Here is a 13,598-nt window from a genome sequence, read left to right as displayed (position 1 = left end):
TTGCAGATGTTTCATTGCCAAATTAGGTAATATCATCTCCCACCCTCACCAACACTGATGATGTTACTTACTCAGGTTTCCCTGAAAATAAGACCCTGTGTTATATTTTCAGGGGTGCCATCTACTGACTAATCTCACTTGTGTGAGATTGACCATCTTTTCGCTGTCAGAGGCCTTCAGGAACTTCTTCTGCAGCCAGCAAGACTTTCCTGAAGGCCTCTGCAGCTGATAACAGAGCTCTGGATCGATCCGGAGCTTTGTTATCAACTACAGAGGCCTTCAGGAAAGCCTTGCCAGCCTTGATGGCTGCAGAAGAAATGGGCCAGCAAAGCAGGTGTCAGGGTGGGGGCGTGCATAAGCGCACCAACGTGCCTACCGTCCCTGTCCTATTGTTTCTCTTATTCTTCTTTTATTTTTCTTATATGTACCCATTTCATGTATTCACAACTATGTATACACTTATACTTATTATCTTGTAAACAATTGGCAAATCAAATAAATAAAAAATAAATAAATAATTGTCCAAAGGTAAGTAGTAGCTCCACCCCCGCATCCCCACCCTAGCTTAATTTTTACTCATGCACTCTGGAGTGGGCAGGATCTTCAATAGGACTTATTTGGGGGGTAGAGCTTATATTGGGTGCACGTATAAAAGTCAAGTTAGGATTTACTCTCAGGTAGATTGTATTTTGGGGGAAACAGGGTGGTTTGGTAATGAAACATCTGCAAGAAAACCGCTAGACTCAAAGAAAGAGAGGACACCACAGTTTTTTTTCCATCTCTGATCTGCATCATTAACCAGGCCAGGCCACTTGAGAAGAAAACATATCCAGACTATAGAACAATGGGAAATAGCTTTCTGCACTGATACATAAGGGTCATCCAAGTATCCTGGGGTTAATAAGCCACAATGTAAAAAAAAATATCCCTATGTTTAGAATATGCCAGGTTTTCCTATTGAACAAAAGGCAAATTACCATAGAGATGAACTTTATTTGATGTCCAGACTCAAAATGATGGTCCAGTGTCTACAAACAAGCTAGAAATCACAAGACAAACTAAGCTCTTTTACCTTTATCTTATTATTTGGTCTTTTTGGACACGCTTAGATATGCTTCTGAGTTTTACTGTCATACTTTCTGATTTGTTCAGGCTAGATTGATACCTAATGCCAAATCAGGCCATTTGATGTATGGAATAACCCAGAGGGGTTACATTAAGCCACAAAGGCTGTGGTTCAAAGCTTTGTGAGAAGAAGGTGCATATTGACCATAAACAAGGAATACACTAGGATCTCTGTTCAAGATGCTCAGAATGGAAGGGTGGCTGGACTAGTAGGGATTAAGGTTAATAATACTTTGCTTTCCCTCCATGCCATGCCTGAATGATGCCTGGGAAAGTAATTTGGTTTTTATCTTCATAATATACAAACCATGATATCCTTTGAGGATATTTTACCATAACTGTTGGTACTTGAGTCGGTTTTTGCTGGCAGAGGTACGGTGGGCTGGTCCTTTGCTATTTCCAGGGCAGCACCATGGGCCAGATCCAGGGATGGGCTGCTGGGGGTTCACAGGGGTTCAGAAGAGCCCCTAGCTAAGATTCTGACTGGCCCCACCCATCCCTCCCCTCCCAGGAGTCCCCACGTGGCCTGTTTTGGATGCAGGTAAGTGCAGGGTGCACTTGGAGGCTCAGGGAGTGTGAAAAACGGGCCTCCTGGAAGTTTGGGAAGGCTGGAAATGGGCCCATTTTCAGCTTCCAGAGAGCCCCCAGAGCCTGGGGAGGCCATTTTCGCCCCCCCAGAGGCCCGAGGAAAGCCTCAAGCTGCAGGAGGCCGACTAGGCCATGCCCACCATGCCCACGCCCACTCAGCAACCAGGCAGAGAACCTGTTGCTAAAATTTTTGAAGTCCACCCCTGACCGGATCTAAGCATCCCGCAGGCCGGATACAGCTCACAAAGCCTTGAGTTTGACATCCCTGAGTTAAAACAACAGAAAAAAAAAATACTTTCTTCTCTTGACTTCCAACTTCTGCCTTCTCCAAATCAGTTTCCAAGGATTGTATTTCTGGCATTTGGAGAACAGAACCCGCTATCAGACCAGACTGGTAAAGAAGGGGACAAAGATTAGGTCAGGTTGAAGAATTGTACACCATCTAACTTGTCCCCATTGCTACATTTAAAACAATGTAATTTTGTTTTGCATTCTCTTTGCCCTGTTTCCAAGACGTTGAGAAAAACCCATAGAAAACAATCTGTGACTATTGTCACATTCTTTGATTGATTTTGATGTGTTTCTTGAAATGTATCGTGTACGGCTGACCTTGTTAAGATCAAAAGCTTTTGAAGATTGCGCAGAAAGAACCCTGTTTTATCTATAATGCAAAAGTTTTCAAGACAGAGCCATGCTGCCCATTCATTGTAAGCAACCCAGAGTATTTTGTTAATTTTAAATGTGTGTGACATAGGATAATGAGTTGATGCAATAATGTGGATTGTATTGCAGCCAATTTTTGAATTTCTTTGAAGAGAAGTAAGAGGAGAGAGTATTAGATTTTACAACGGGTCCGCTAGCTACTTCCACAAAAAGCCATAAGAAGGACAAGATTTGACTAATTGTGGAAGACATTTGGGTGGGAATTGTGAATTACAGTGTTGTCTACTTTTCCTCTATAAATTGGAATTAATATTTCTAGCTTGTGGTTAATAGCCCAGTGAAGTGGCTAATAAGAGCAGGCCCAACAGCTACATCCTAGAGAAACTCAGTTGGGAGTTTCTCTAGGATGTAGCTGTTGGGCCTGCTCTTATTAGCCACTTCACTGGGCTATTAACCACAAGCTAGAATTATCCTAAACTTCTGAATAGGTACTGTTGTATATCCAAAACCTGAACTGGCTTCATGTGTCACTATATTTTACAAACATTCTTTATTAAAATAATCCATCCCTTTGCTTAATTGTAGCAAATCTCATTATTGCCATGATAAAAATTGAAGATCATTCTTGATTAACCGAAGGAGTTCCATGCTTTCATTTCCGCTAGTTGTGTTCTCAATCCATGTACACTAAGTCTATTGGCAGACATATGTAAGAATGTGTTTGCATATATATCCTTGAAGAAGATTGCTAAAAAACAAAACAAAACCGCTTGCTCATTTTTCTTGGCAAGATATACTTAGTGTTATGTCAGCTGAACTGAATGAGCTGCTTGTCAAAAGCTTTATACCGGTTGCGATCCATCACTGAACCATTATTATGACCTTGTTGTGGTCTGTGATAATAAGCGGGAGTTTTCTAAATGAATGATTTTTATATCAAAAGGAAATAGCATTTTGGAGGCAGATTCCTAATTAGAATTTGGAATAGGTAAGCCAAGTGCAATAGAACGGTATATTTTCATTTAATATTATGGTAAAAATGCACTTGGAAAAGGCATAAACTTAGATAGCAAGAAGAAGAATGAAGGACAGGGACAAAGGGAGGTTAGCTGAATAGACTATGTTCCATGATAGATTATCAATTAATGACTGCCCCTGAACTCAAAGTCATCTCATCTTTTACTTTATCTACGCCAGGGGTGTCAAACACAAAACCCATGGGCTGCATCCAGCCCACAATGTGGCTTTTATTAAGGGACTCTGAAAGAGATCCAGAAACCATGACTTGTATGCTTTTCCCTATTTTTATTATTTTTCAAATACAACTTTTTTGTTTTAAATCAATAAACACTCTAGTGTCATCTATCTAATCCCCTAGTAGCCAATCATTTGGGAAGTCCATAAGCAATTCATTAGAACTTTCTCCTTGAGTCTCTAATGACTGGAAGTTAGAAGCATTTTCGGATCCTTTGAGTAGCATATAGCCATCCTGACTCTGGATCACTGATAATTATTCTAATTGCCTTTTATGGCTGTCTAAACCTGTGTCCCGATTTCCTAATTTACTCTTCATTTGCTTGATTGCGCTAGTTCTGCAGAAATGCTTCACAAGGAATAAATATGAAAGATTTCTGAAATAGGAAATAATAGGAAAAAAACATGAATAAGCAGGGAATTAGTTTAAACTTTAAACTAAAAAAATTAAGTATACTTTATAATAATGTAAGTACTTGTCGTTAATTGGTCCCAGGAGGTGTGATGAATACCAAAAATGATGAGTATGAAACACATTGTTCCTGTAAGGAATAATGTAGAGAGTCACAAGGCAGCTGACAAGTTCTAACTCATACATTGAGTACTAAACAAACAATGAGTACCAGGACAAACCTTTCACATCAAAATGTGTTGAGGACCAAATTTGATGAGTTTCAAAGCACTTGAGTACCAAGGTAACACTGTACTGTATATGCATCGTGGGGATGAATCAAAAGCTTCTTTGGAAAAATAAATGGAAATGGAAATGTGAGATATAATCATAAGGAAATGTTGTAACAAGAGACAATGCAAAGCAATCAGCGAGGGGTAATATGTGAAGCTGTCTCTGACTACAGGAGTAAATCACAATCAAATTTAGAATGCACACTGCTCCTATATATTGGTTATGGCATAAAATGAATGGAATGTATATGTCTGGGTGTATTTGAAGAACTTGTGTTTGAATCCACTGGACCGTTTCGGTGAATGCTTCTCTTCCATTTATTCAGCAGCATATTTCCTAAAAGAACATATGCTGTTTAATAATACTAGTTGTCTTATGAAGGATGCTTAAAGTTACTTCTGGATTAAGGTCTTGCAAAAAGAGGTATTCATATTTTTACTCCTTTGGATTTTGTTCTGATCAAAAACCAAACCCAGTGCTAATGAATATGCCAAGGTATATATGCATTTTTTCCCGACATACTGAATTACTGTGGACTCAATATCTTTGATGGGTTTTCCTTTGTTACTATGAAACAGAAGTATCTTGCTGGAATAACAGGTTAACAACATGTCCAACTACTGATAGCAATTAATACTGATCAATGTAGGGAAAAAACACATGGGTGTTTAGGGAACTGCTACAAAAAGAAATCTAAATAGAGTTATACCCCATTATTGTGGATCAGTCTTGGTAAAATGCAGATATTTTAATTATGGGGATCTTGTGTTCAAGTTCCATCTGGCTGCAGGTACTGATATAAAGTATCTCAGATGCTTCAGCTATCTGTGTCATCCAATACATATAGATTATGTGGTAAGAATCAGAAACGGATTGGTATGGATAATCCAGTCATCAATTAAGTCACCAAGGTAAGGTATGAATTGGATTGCCTTCTTATAGAGGTAATCCTCACTTAGCGACTACAGTTGAGACTGGCATTTCTGCTGGTAATTGGTATGGTTGCTCAGCAGGAAATCATGAAAGCATGACTGACTTATGACATCACTTCTCATTTGATCATGGCGAACCAGCACGATCATTAAGTGAAACATCACATGAACACGATCTGCAATTTTACTTCTGCATTCTCCATCAACTCTGCTTGTTGGAAGCCCATTGCACTCACATAACCGCAGGATGCTGCAATAGTGGTACATGTGAAATGTTGCCCCCCACCCTCAAGCTGTTTTCTTTTACACTGCAGTAACTTGAACATTGTTTAATGAGGCAGTCGTTGAGTGAGGACTATCTGCATCCAAATCAGTGGGAGCCACCTGAGCTGAATTTCCAAGCCATTGCTCTTGTTTCGGTATGGGTGATATTGCTCTGATATTATATTGCCCTGGAAAGGAAACACAAAGGTTGGCAGAGATTTCATAACTTCTGAATCTAGTTTGTTATCTTTAGACAGCAAGATTCTGAGAAAAGCTCGGAGGGGGTTGCGAAAGAGGGTGGGGTGGGATCCTGCAGCACTTGTTTCCTTAACTCTCTCTGCTCAGATATTGACCAGTGGAATAAGGTAATTGAACAGCTGGGAACTCCCTGTCCAGAATTCATGAAAAAGCTCCAGCCCACGGTGAGGAACTACGTGGAAAACCGGCCTAAATATGCTGGCCTCACTTTCCCTAAACTTTTTCCAGACTCTCTTTTTCCAGCTGATTCAGAACACAACAAACTCAAAGGTAAGAACAACGGAGATGCGCGAAGCATGCATGGACTAGGACAGGGGTGTCAAACTCAAGGCCTGGTGCACAGGGTGCTTAGATCTGGCTCATGAAGCCACCCCGGAAACAGTGAAGGACTGGCCTGCGGTGTCTCTATCAGTGAAAACTGAGCTTTCATACACACGGCCCTCCCAAGCTCCGTTTTCACTGGCAGAGGGTTGCAGGAGGCCGTCGCAGCCAAAAATGGAACTCGGGAGCCTGTTTTTGCTGGTAAAGCACTCAGACCTCCATAAACACCCCCAACACAAGTGATGTCAAGCTGGCCACCCCATCTTGGCCATCCCCCCACCTGAGGTCAAACACAACCCTGATGCGGCCCTTAATGAAATTGAGTTTGACATCCCTGAACTAGGTCAATGAGGGCCTAGCTTTGCATTAGAAATGTAGTTATTGCATTTACATCCAAGACTCTCACCAGGGTGAAACCCACGGCAACATATATGGGATCAGCCAGACCGTCTCCCTTCTGGTCACTGACTGGATGTGGATCTATGAAGCTTTACGAAGTGTCCTGCCTCGTGTCAGAGGAGCGTTGCCAAATACATATCCCACTTCTGCTGAGACCAATGTTGAGGAAAGGGTCACTGACACAATTTCATTCCCTTTCTTTTCAGCTGTGATGACCCGGGGCGTGGCACAAAAAATAACCAAGTCACAAAAATAGAAGAATGTCCCTTTAATGCCTCCAACTTGGCCCCAATGTCCAATTATCCTCGGCAGGATATCACACTCTTAAAGAAAACAGTTTACGGAGGGAGTAAATGCAGTCCACACCCAAAGTAAAATTAATTTGAAATAAAAATCCCAACACACCACACTGAAGGAATTACTACGGCAGGCAAGGATGATTAATTGCAGACTTCTACCAGATAATGCAGCAACCACAGTTGAGAGGAAGTCAAAACATAGATAAGCTCCGACAAGAATGCACGCTTTGCTTCCAGCAACTTTGCCATGCGCAGTTGGTCCTTTTAATCCTCCCAACTGGAGCCCATGAAGGGGATCAGGGCCCCTTCCTCCCCCATAGACCATGCCACTCATGTTTCTCCCTTATCCATTCCTCCCTGCATGGCCTAGGATGAAGAGGGGATGGGCCTTCCTCTGAATGCCCAACCGGCCTGTGCCCTTCCTCAGTTTCCTCCACAACCACCGGAGCCACACTCCCACTCCCTGTCAGCTGTTCCATCTCTCCCTCGGAGTCAGACTCTAACAGTGGCATGACATCAGCCTTTAAAAAATATTTATAGGTAGTCCTTGACGTATGACCACAATTGAGCCCAAACTTTATGTCACTAAGCAAGGCAGCAGTTGGGGTTTTTTGGGAATTTTATTTATACATGTTTTTTCTTCTTTAAAATACATAAGTGCTTAACAAGACAGTTGTTAATGGAGTTTGGCCCCATTTTATCACCTTTCTTGCCACATGTGAATCACTGTAGTTGTTAAATTAGTAGCATGGTTGCTAAGTGAATCTGGCCTCCCTATTGTCAGAAGGTTGCAAAAGGTGATCACATGACTCTGTATAAGCCTCATAAATATGCACCACTTACCAAGCATTTGAATTTTGATCACATGACCACGGGGACATTGCAGTGGTTGTAAGAGTGAAAGCCAATCATATAAGTCACTTTTTTCAGTGCTGTTGTAACTTCGCAGGGTCATGAAATGAATGGCTATAAGTCGAGGACTACCTGTATACTGATGTACCCCAAATGATCTAAATCAGGGGTCTCCAACCTTGGCAATTTTAAGCCTGGCAGACTTCAACTCCCAGAATTCCAAAACCAGCAAAGATTGGGGACCTCTGATCAAAATGGTGTTTTACATATCATATTTGAAAATGCTAAAGCGGTGATGCAAGGTGGAGGTGAGATAGGTTTTTTTAAAAAGTCAAGTGGGGACCATAACTGTGCTATCAAAGCCTTCCTGCCCAGTGGTAGGATTCTACATTTTTTCCTACCGGTTCTATGAGAGCGCGCTTCGCGCAGGCAGCACTCAAAAACCGCCCTCTGTTTCAGCGCTAGTGAGATGAGCTGCTTTTTAGTTCAGCTGAGGCGCAGCAATCTGCTCTGCCGCGTGAATCAGCTGAGCTAAAAAACAAGGGAATATAGGCAGGGGTGGGATTCAAATTTTGTAACAACCGGTTCTGAGGGTGTGGCCATGTGACTGGGTGGGCGTGGCTTCTTCTTTTTTTTGCAGCACCCCCACTGTTTTTTGGGCCTCCTGGTCCTCAAGGCAGCCTCCTGAGGGGGGAGGGCATTTTTGCTCCCGGAAGTCTTCCCTGGGGCCCAGGAAGGAAAAAAAAATAGAGCCAGGGGGGGCACGCAGCACTCTCCCATGCTCCGTTTTGGGGCCTCCTGCGCCTCAGGGGAGCCTCCATTTTTGCTCCCAGGGCCTCAGGAAGTAAAACAAACTGAGCATTGGGGGGTATGCAGCACCCCCTGTGCTCCGTTTTGAGGCCTCCTGCGCCTCAGGGGAGCCTCCTGGGGGGGTGTTTTTGCTCCCAGAAAGTTTCCCTGGAGCTCAGGAAGGGAAAAAAATGGAGGGGTGGTGGTGCTGCGTCCCTCCTCCATTTTTTCCTTCCTGGGCTTCAGGGAAGCCTCCTGGGTGAAGCAGTAAGTAAGCAGCATAGCTGATCATAAGAACAGCTGATCATTGGGAGTGGGAAAAAAAGAAATACTTTAAAGATTGACTAGGCGGGGAGGAATGCAGTCAGTCATGTTGGGCATGCACGCAATGTTGCACATGTGCGATAAGGACTGACTGGGCGGGGAGGAGAGGGGTGAACAGAGAGGGGTAGAGCCAGCCAAGGGCACGATTTGCTGGTTCTCTGAACTGCGCACAATCATAACCACCGGTTCTTTAGAACGGGTCTGAATGGTAGAATCCCACCCCTGAATATAGGACAGGGGGCAGGTGGTTGGGCCCAGTCAGAGGTGGTATTTGCCAGTTCTTCAAACTGCTCAAACTTTCTGCTACCGGTACGCCAGAACCGGTCCGAACCGGCTGAATACCACCTCTGTTCCTGCCCTTTTTTTACATGCCTTGTATGTGGTACTTATTTAAAGGGACGTTCTTTGCACAATTGTGGCTTCATCTTGATTTTTTTTGATGTTCCAGGATGCGATAATAGCATCAGTCAACAATTATGACAGATTATCTTTTTCTAGTCTCCTCCCATCCCTTTTGGTGATATATAGGTTAGTGTATCTACAAGGCAGGGATTATGCACACACAGAGACTCATACATATACATGCATACTTGGTGCTGCCGGCCATAATTTCTTTCTTATTTTTACATTCCTGTCACCAGAATAGGGTCATCATTGTGTTATCAAATGTCACTGGCTACAGGCTTGATTTAAAACCAGGCTATACGCTGAAATGTTGTAGATAAATTTAAATGAGTGGTGAGAATGTCCATGGAAATATAATTGCTACATGAATATATGTGTTCATCATCTACTATTTTATCCCCATCTGGTATATATATACACACACACAAACACATAATAATCAGTTCGTGTTAGCTATTTGGAAAGGTTTAATTGTTGAGAGGCCCCTTATAGGCCTAAGCTGTAACTTGCATGACTCTGAATAAATTCGGTATGAAACTTTGGTAGAAATTGTGAAGGCCAATAGTTCAAATGAGCTTGAATTGAATCTTGGTTAGTAGAAGGTGTGCCACCTTCACTTTCGGCAGGTTTGAAATATCAGTAATTGCAAACCACCTTGATAACCACAGTGCCAGATGAGATGTAGCCATTGTCTGCAGAGATTTGAATAGAGATGATTTAAATGTAAATGAAACCCGTTGATTTGGAAAATAAACTTCCTAAGAAAATGCAGATTGATGGGAAATGTTTTTATTTACAGCTCTGGGATCTACCAGCTTAAAATGCATATCAATTTTGAAGGCATAGATTCCTAAGGCTGCCTGCTGTGGCAATACAGAATGTTTGTTAATCCGCTACAATTTGCATGTCATTTATTTACACATATATTTATTTCCCTCTTGATTCCTTCCTCATCCAACTTCACTCCTGTGGTGAAACACACACACACAAAAAGGAGGGGGGATTTAACAGGCGATTTAAAGCATAAAAAGATGTTTTTTTCTTCTTTTGTTGCCTTCCTGAATTAAACTTGTAGATATATTTTTATGTGCATGAATTCTTCATCTAGTGTAAAAAAAAAAAGCTCCATCTCTGATAACGATACAATCCAGGAACAATAAAGAAAAGTATCATTCAGAAAACTATTCCAACGAATACTTAAATCTTTGTAAGACTCAATCAGGTTCGGGGTTGGTAAATGATACTACCTATCCCATGCAGGTTAGCCTAAGCAGGAATTCCCACGTTCCTTACAATTGTGTAATTCTTCTCATGCATTGCAATCTAAATTTTAGAGCAGCAAAAGGTCAGAACAATTTACAATACTTGGACTGCATGAAGGCTGCTTACCTATCTAATGGTAAATGGTAAACCAATTTACCTAGATCTGTTAGTTCTTTCTCAGCACATCTGAACTATTTTGAAATCTGAACTAATGGACCCATCAGGAAAATTTGGGAATAGCACTCCTGAATGTGTGTGCGTGTGTGTGTGTAATGTTATATAAATAATAATTAATTATTTTAGATATTTATTGTTCCAGCTTTCTTATATGCTACCCAGAGTCACTTGCGGTGAGACAGACAGCTATATAAATGTGATAAATAGGCACACACACATTCACACACACAGATAAACCTGCATATTTTAGTTAAAAGAGTATGCAAACTGCATTAAGGAAAATGTGTATTAGACAGCACTGTATACAAATGCACGTATATTGTATACAACTATTAAAAAATAAAAATCCCAAAGTGATGTAGAAAAAAAAGGAACTAAACAAAATAGGAAATAGAAAAAGGGGGACAATGACCTTTGTTCCTAAATCAGATATTCTAAAACATTAATTTTATAAACAGCTTCATCTTAAAATTGCTATTTCTGGCTTCCAAAAAGATCTAATGGAACCATCTATTAATTTTCTTGTTCTCTAGCAAAGGTGAGTTCTGCAGAACATCTTCAATATATGTATTGAAGCCACATAAAACTGTCTGGAACCTAGAGTCTACATGCATTGATCTAACTACACTGAATATGGCATTGTAAGTCTTATCTCCATCCTTTCTTTCCCATACTGATGCATTTTCTGTTTTCATTGCTCCAGCTAGCCAAGCTAGGGACCTTTTATCAAAGATGCTAGTGATTGATCCAGCCAAACGGATATCAGTGGATGAAGCCTTACAGCATCCATACATCAATGTCTGGTATGACCCAGCAGAGGTGGAGGCGGTAAGTAGACTATTAGCTTTGAATAACTAGAACTTTGAATGTTTTAGTACTAACCTTCCTTGAACCCTCTTTCTGATTGTTTTCTTTTTATTATTACAGTGTTAAGCAGCTCTTTTCAGTAGAATCAGTTGTTTCCCAAACCAATTATTAATCAGTGCCACATATTGTAGTTTATTATAAAACATTGGTATTCTTCTTCCCATTCCTTTTTTTAAAAAAAGTCTCAAAGTGGTTTGCGTTGTACTTTCTGTTCTCGACTTTCAGCAAATCTTAATATCAGTCTTCAATTGGTCTAGAACAGCTGTCATGTCAAGAAGTAGGATCCCCAACGGCAGAGATGGGCAACCTATTTTCTAGACTAGGGGCTTACTTTTTTGTAGCCCTTAGAGTTCACCCCATGACTGCAGCATTATATTATTACCAATAAACGGTGACATTACTTTATGCCACTTTTATGATGAGAAACACAGGAGGCATCACAAGACTCAAATAGATTTAGTAGTTTAAAAAATGAAGAGTTGGGGACCTTAGACTTAGAATAACTTTATTGTCACTTTGAATGTACACTAATCGGCATACATTAAAATGAAATTTCATTGCATACAGCTCTCAAAGGGTCACCACCTCCATTATAAACATGACAAAATAAATGAATACAAAATTATGCATATACCCACATATATTATACGACGCAGAGAAACAACACAGTTTAGTTCGGATGTATGTATGTATATGGCGAGAAAAAAGAATCTTGCGAGGTTACCAGATGGATGGCATAGGGAATGAAGCTGTTACAGAATCTGGTAGTCCTGCTAGAAATACTTTGAAACCTCCTCCCAGAGGGGAGCAACAGAAACAGACCAAGAAGTGGGTGTGGGGGGTCTTTAACAATGCTTTGAGCTCTAAACACATAGCGCTTGTAAGCAGCTTCCTGAATGATGGGAAGTGAGCTTCCTGTGATCTTCTCAGCTGTCCTTACCACTCTCTGTATGGACTTTCTATCTGAGGCACTGCTGCTACCAAACCAAACAGTGATGCAGTTTGTTAAAATGCTCTCAATCAATGTAGGAAAAATGCTCCAAAAACCCTCCTTTCAATGACTAGCACCTAGGTACATGAAGACTTTCTCCTTCATGTAGAACCAGCTGTCTAGTCTGTAAATATCTGAGTAGATATGTTGAGAATATCCCATAAGTGAGATTTGGAGGGCAGGAAACAAGATTGTCAATAGCACTTCATCCTGGAATTCAATTCAATAGTATTATTTCTGGAACTTCTTACAGTAAGCGAGAAAATGATGAAGACTGAGCTAATTTACTGGGCTTTAATTCAGAGACTTGCTAATACTAGATGCTGGTAGAGCAGTGGGTGGTTTCAATTTACTTTATAGATTGGTTGTGTTGTTCTTAATAGATGCACCATAAACTATAGCGTGCTGAAGTCTGAATCTATAAGAAGGGTAGAATAAACAAAATAATAACACTATTATCTTCTCCTTGGATGTTTGGCTGCCAGAGTGAGAATAAAAGCTTGGGTTTGTCTGCTGAAAAAGTTTACTATCCTGATCAGTTGATCTAACTTTAATGTCTTACATCTGCCTCTGCATTTCTGTGCACCTGAAAGATGAGTCCACCAAGATTTTCACTTAATGGCTTGAACGACCACAAGTCCCAAAGCCTTATAGAACTCACATATCAATGCAAGGCAATTATAGTCGTACCAAGTCTACAAACCCTCTTCTCTCACATAAATGATTGGGGTTTTATGGGAAACAAACAAAAGCATGACTTCTCTGCTTGTCAATACGTGGCATTCAGCTATGACTGGGTTTTATGTAGCCTCTGAGAAGTATTCTAGGGAAAACCGTATTTCCCAGGAACTGCTTGCAATCTGGAATAGTAAGTAGATATTTCTAAGTGCCCCAGCGGGATTCTCTCTCTCTCTTTTTTGTAGTGTCCTCGCACTTCAGCTTACTGCTGCTCATAAGTCAGTCTTTATCCTCAGATAGTTTCAGATTGTTCCCACTTCAAGGGATGAACCATCTCAGCAAGAAAGAGGCTAAGGGTGTAGTAGTAGATGCAATATAATGTTACATGTAGATGCAGAGATGCCACCAATTGCCTGAGGAAATGACAACCTTGGGGAGGAGAAAGGACTTCCAGGTGTTCGGAC

General features: G+C 41.0%; 1 protein-coding gene across 5 annotated transcripts in view; it reads left to right on the top strand.

The window, feature by feature from the left end:
* The window catches only part of MAPK10 (mitogen-activated protein kinase 10), a 223,529-nt gene that overhangs the window by 181,834 nt on the left and 28,097 nt on the right, over positions 1 to 13,598 (top strand). For all 5 annotated transcript variants that reach the window (XM_087962831.1, XM_087962830.1, XM_087962833.1 and 2 more), the window contains exons 10-11: positions 5,857 to 6,039; positions 11,302 to 11,426. In XM_087962831.1, the coding sequence (XP_087818957.1) occupies positions 5,857 to 6,039; positions 11,302 to 11,426 (308 nt within the window). The remainder of the gene's footprint in view (positions 1 to 5,856; positions 6,040 to 11,301; positions 11,427 to 13,598) is intronic.

The sequence above is a fragment of the Notechis scutatus genome, chromosome 4 (genome assembly GCF_049901735.1).
Source record: "Notechis scutatus isolate UNSWTSFEM ecotype Mainland chromosome 4, rNotScu1.2, whole genome shotgun sequence".
NCBI classification, from domain to species: domain Eukaryota; kingdom Metazoa; phylum Chordata; class Lepidosauria; order Squamata; family Elapidae; genus Notechis; species Notechis scutatus.
Note: the sequence above shows the minus strand (reverse complement) of the source record. Positions and strands in the feature narration are given on the sequence as shown.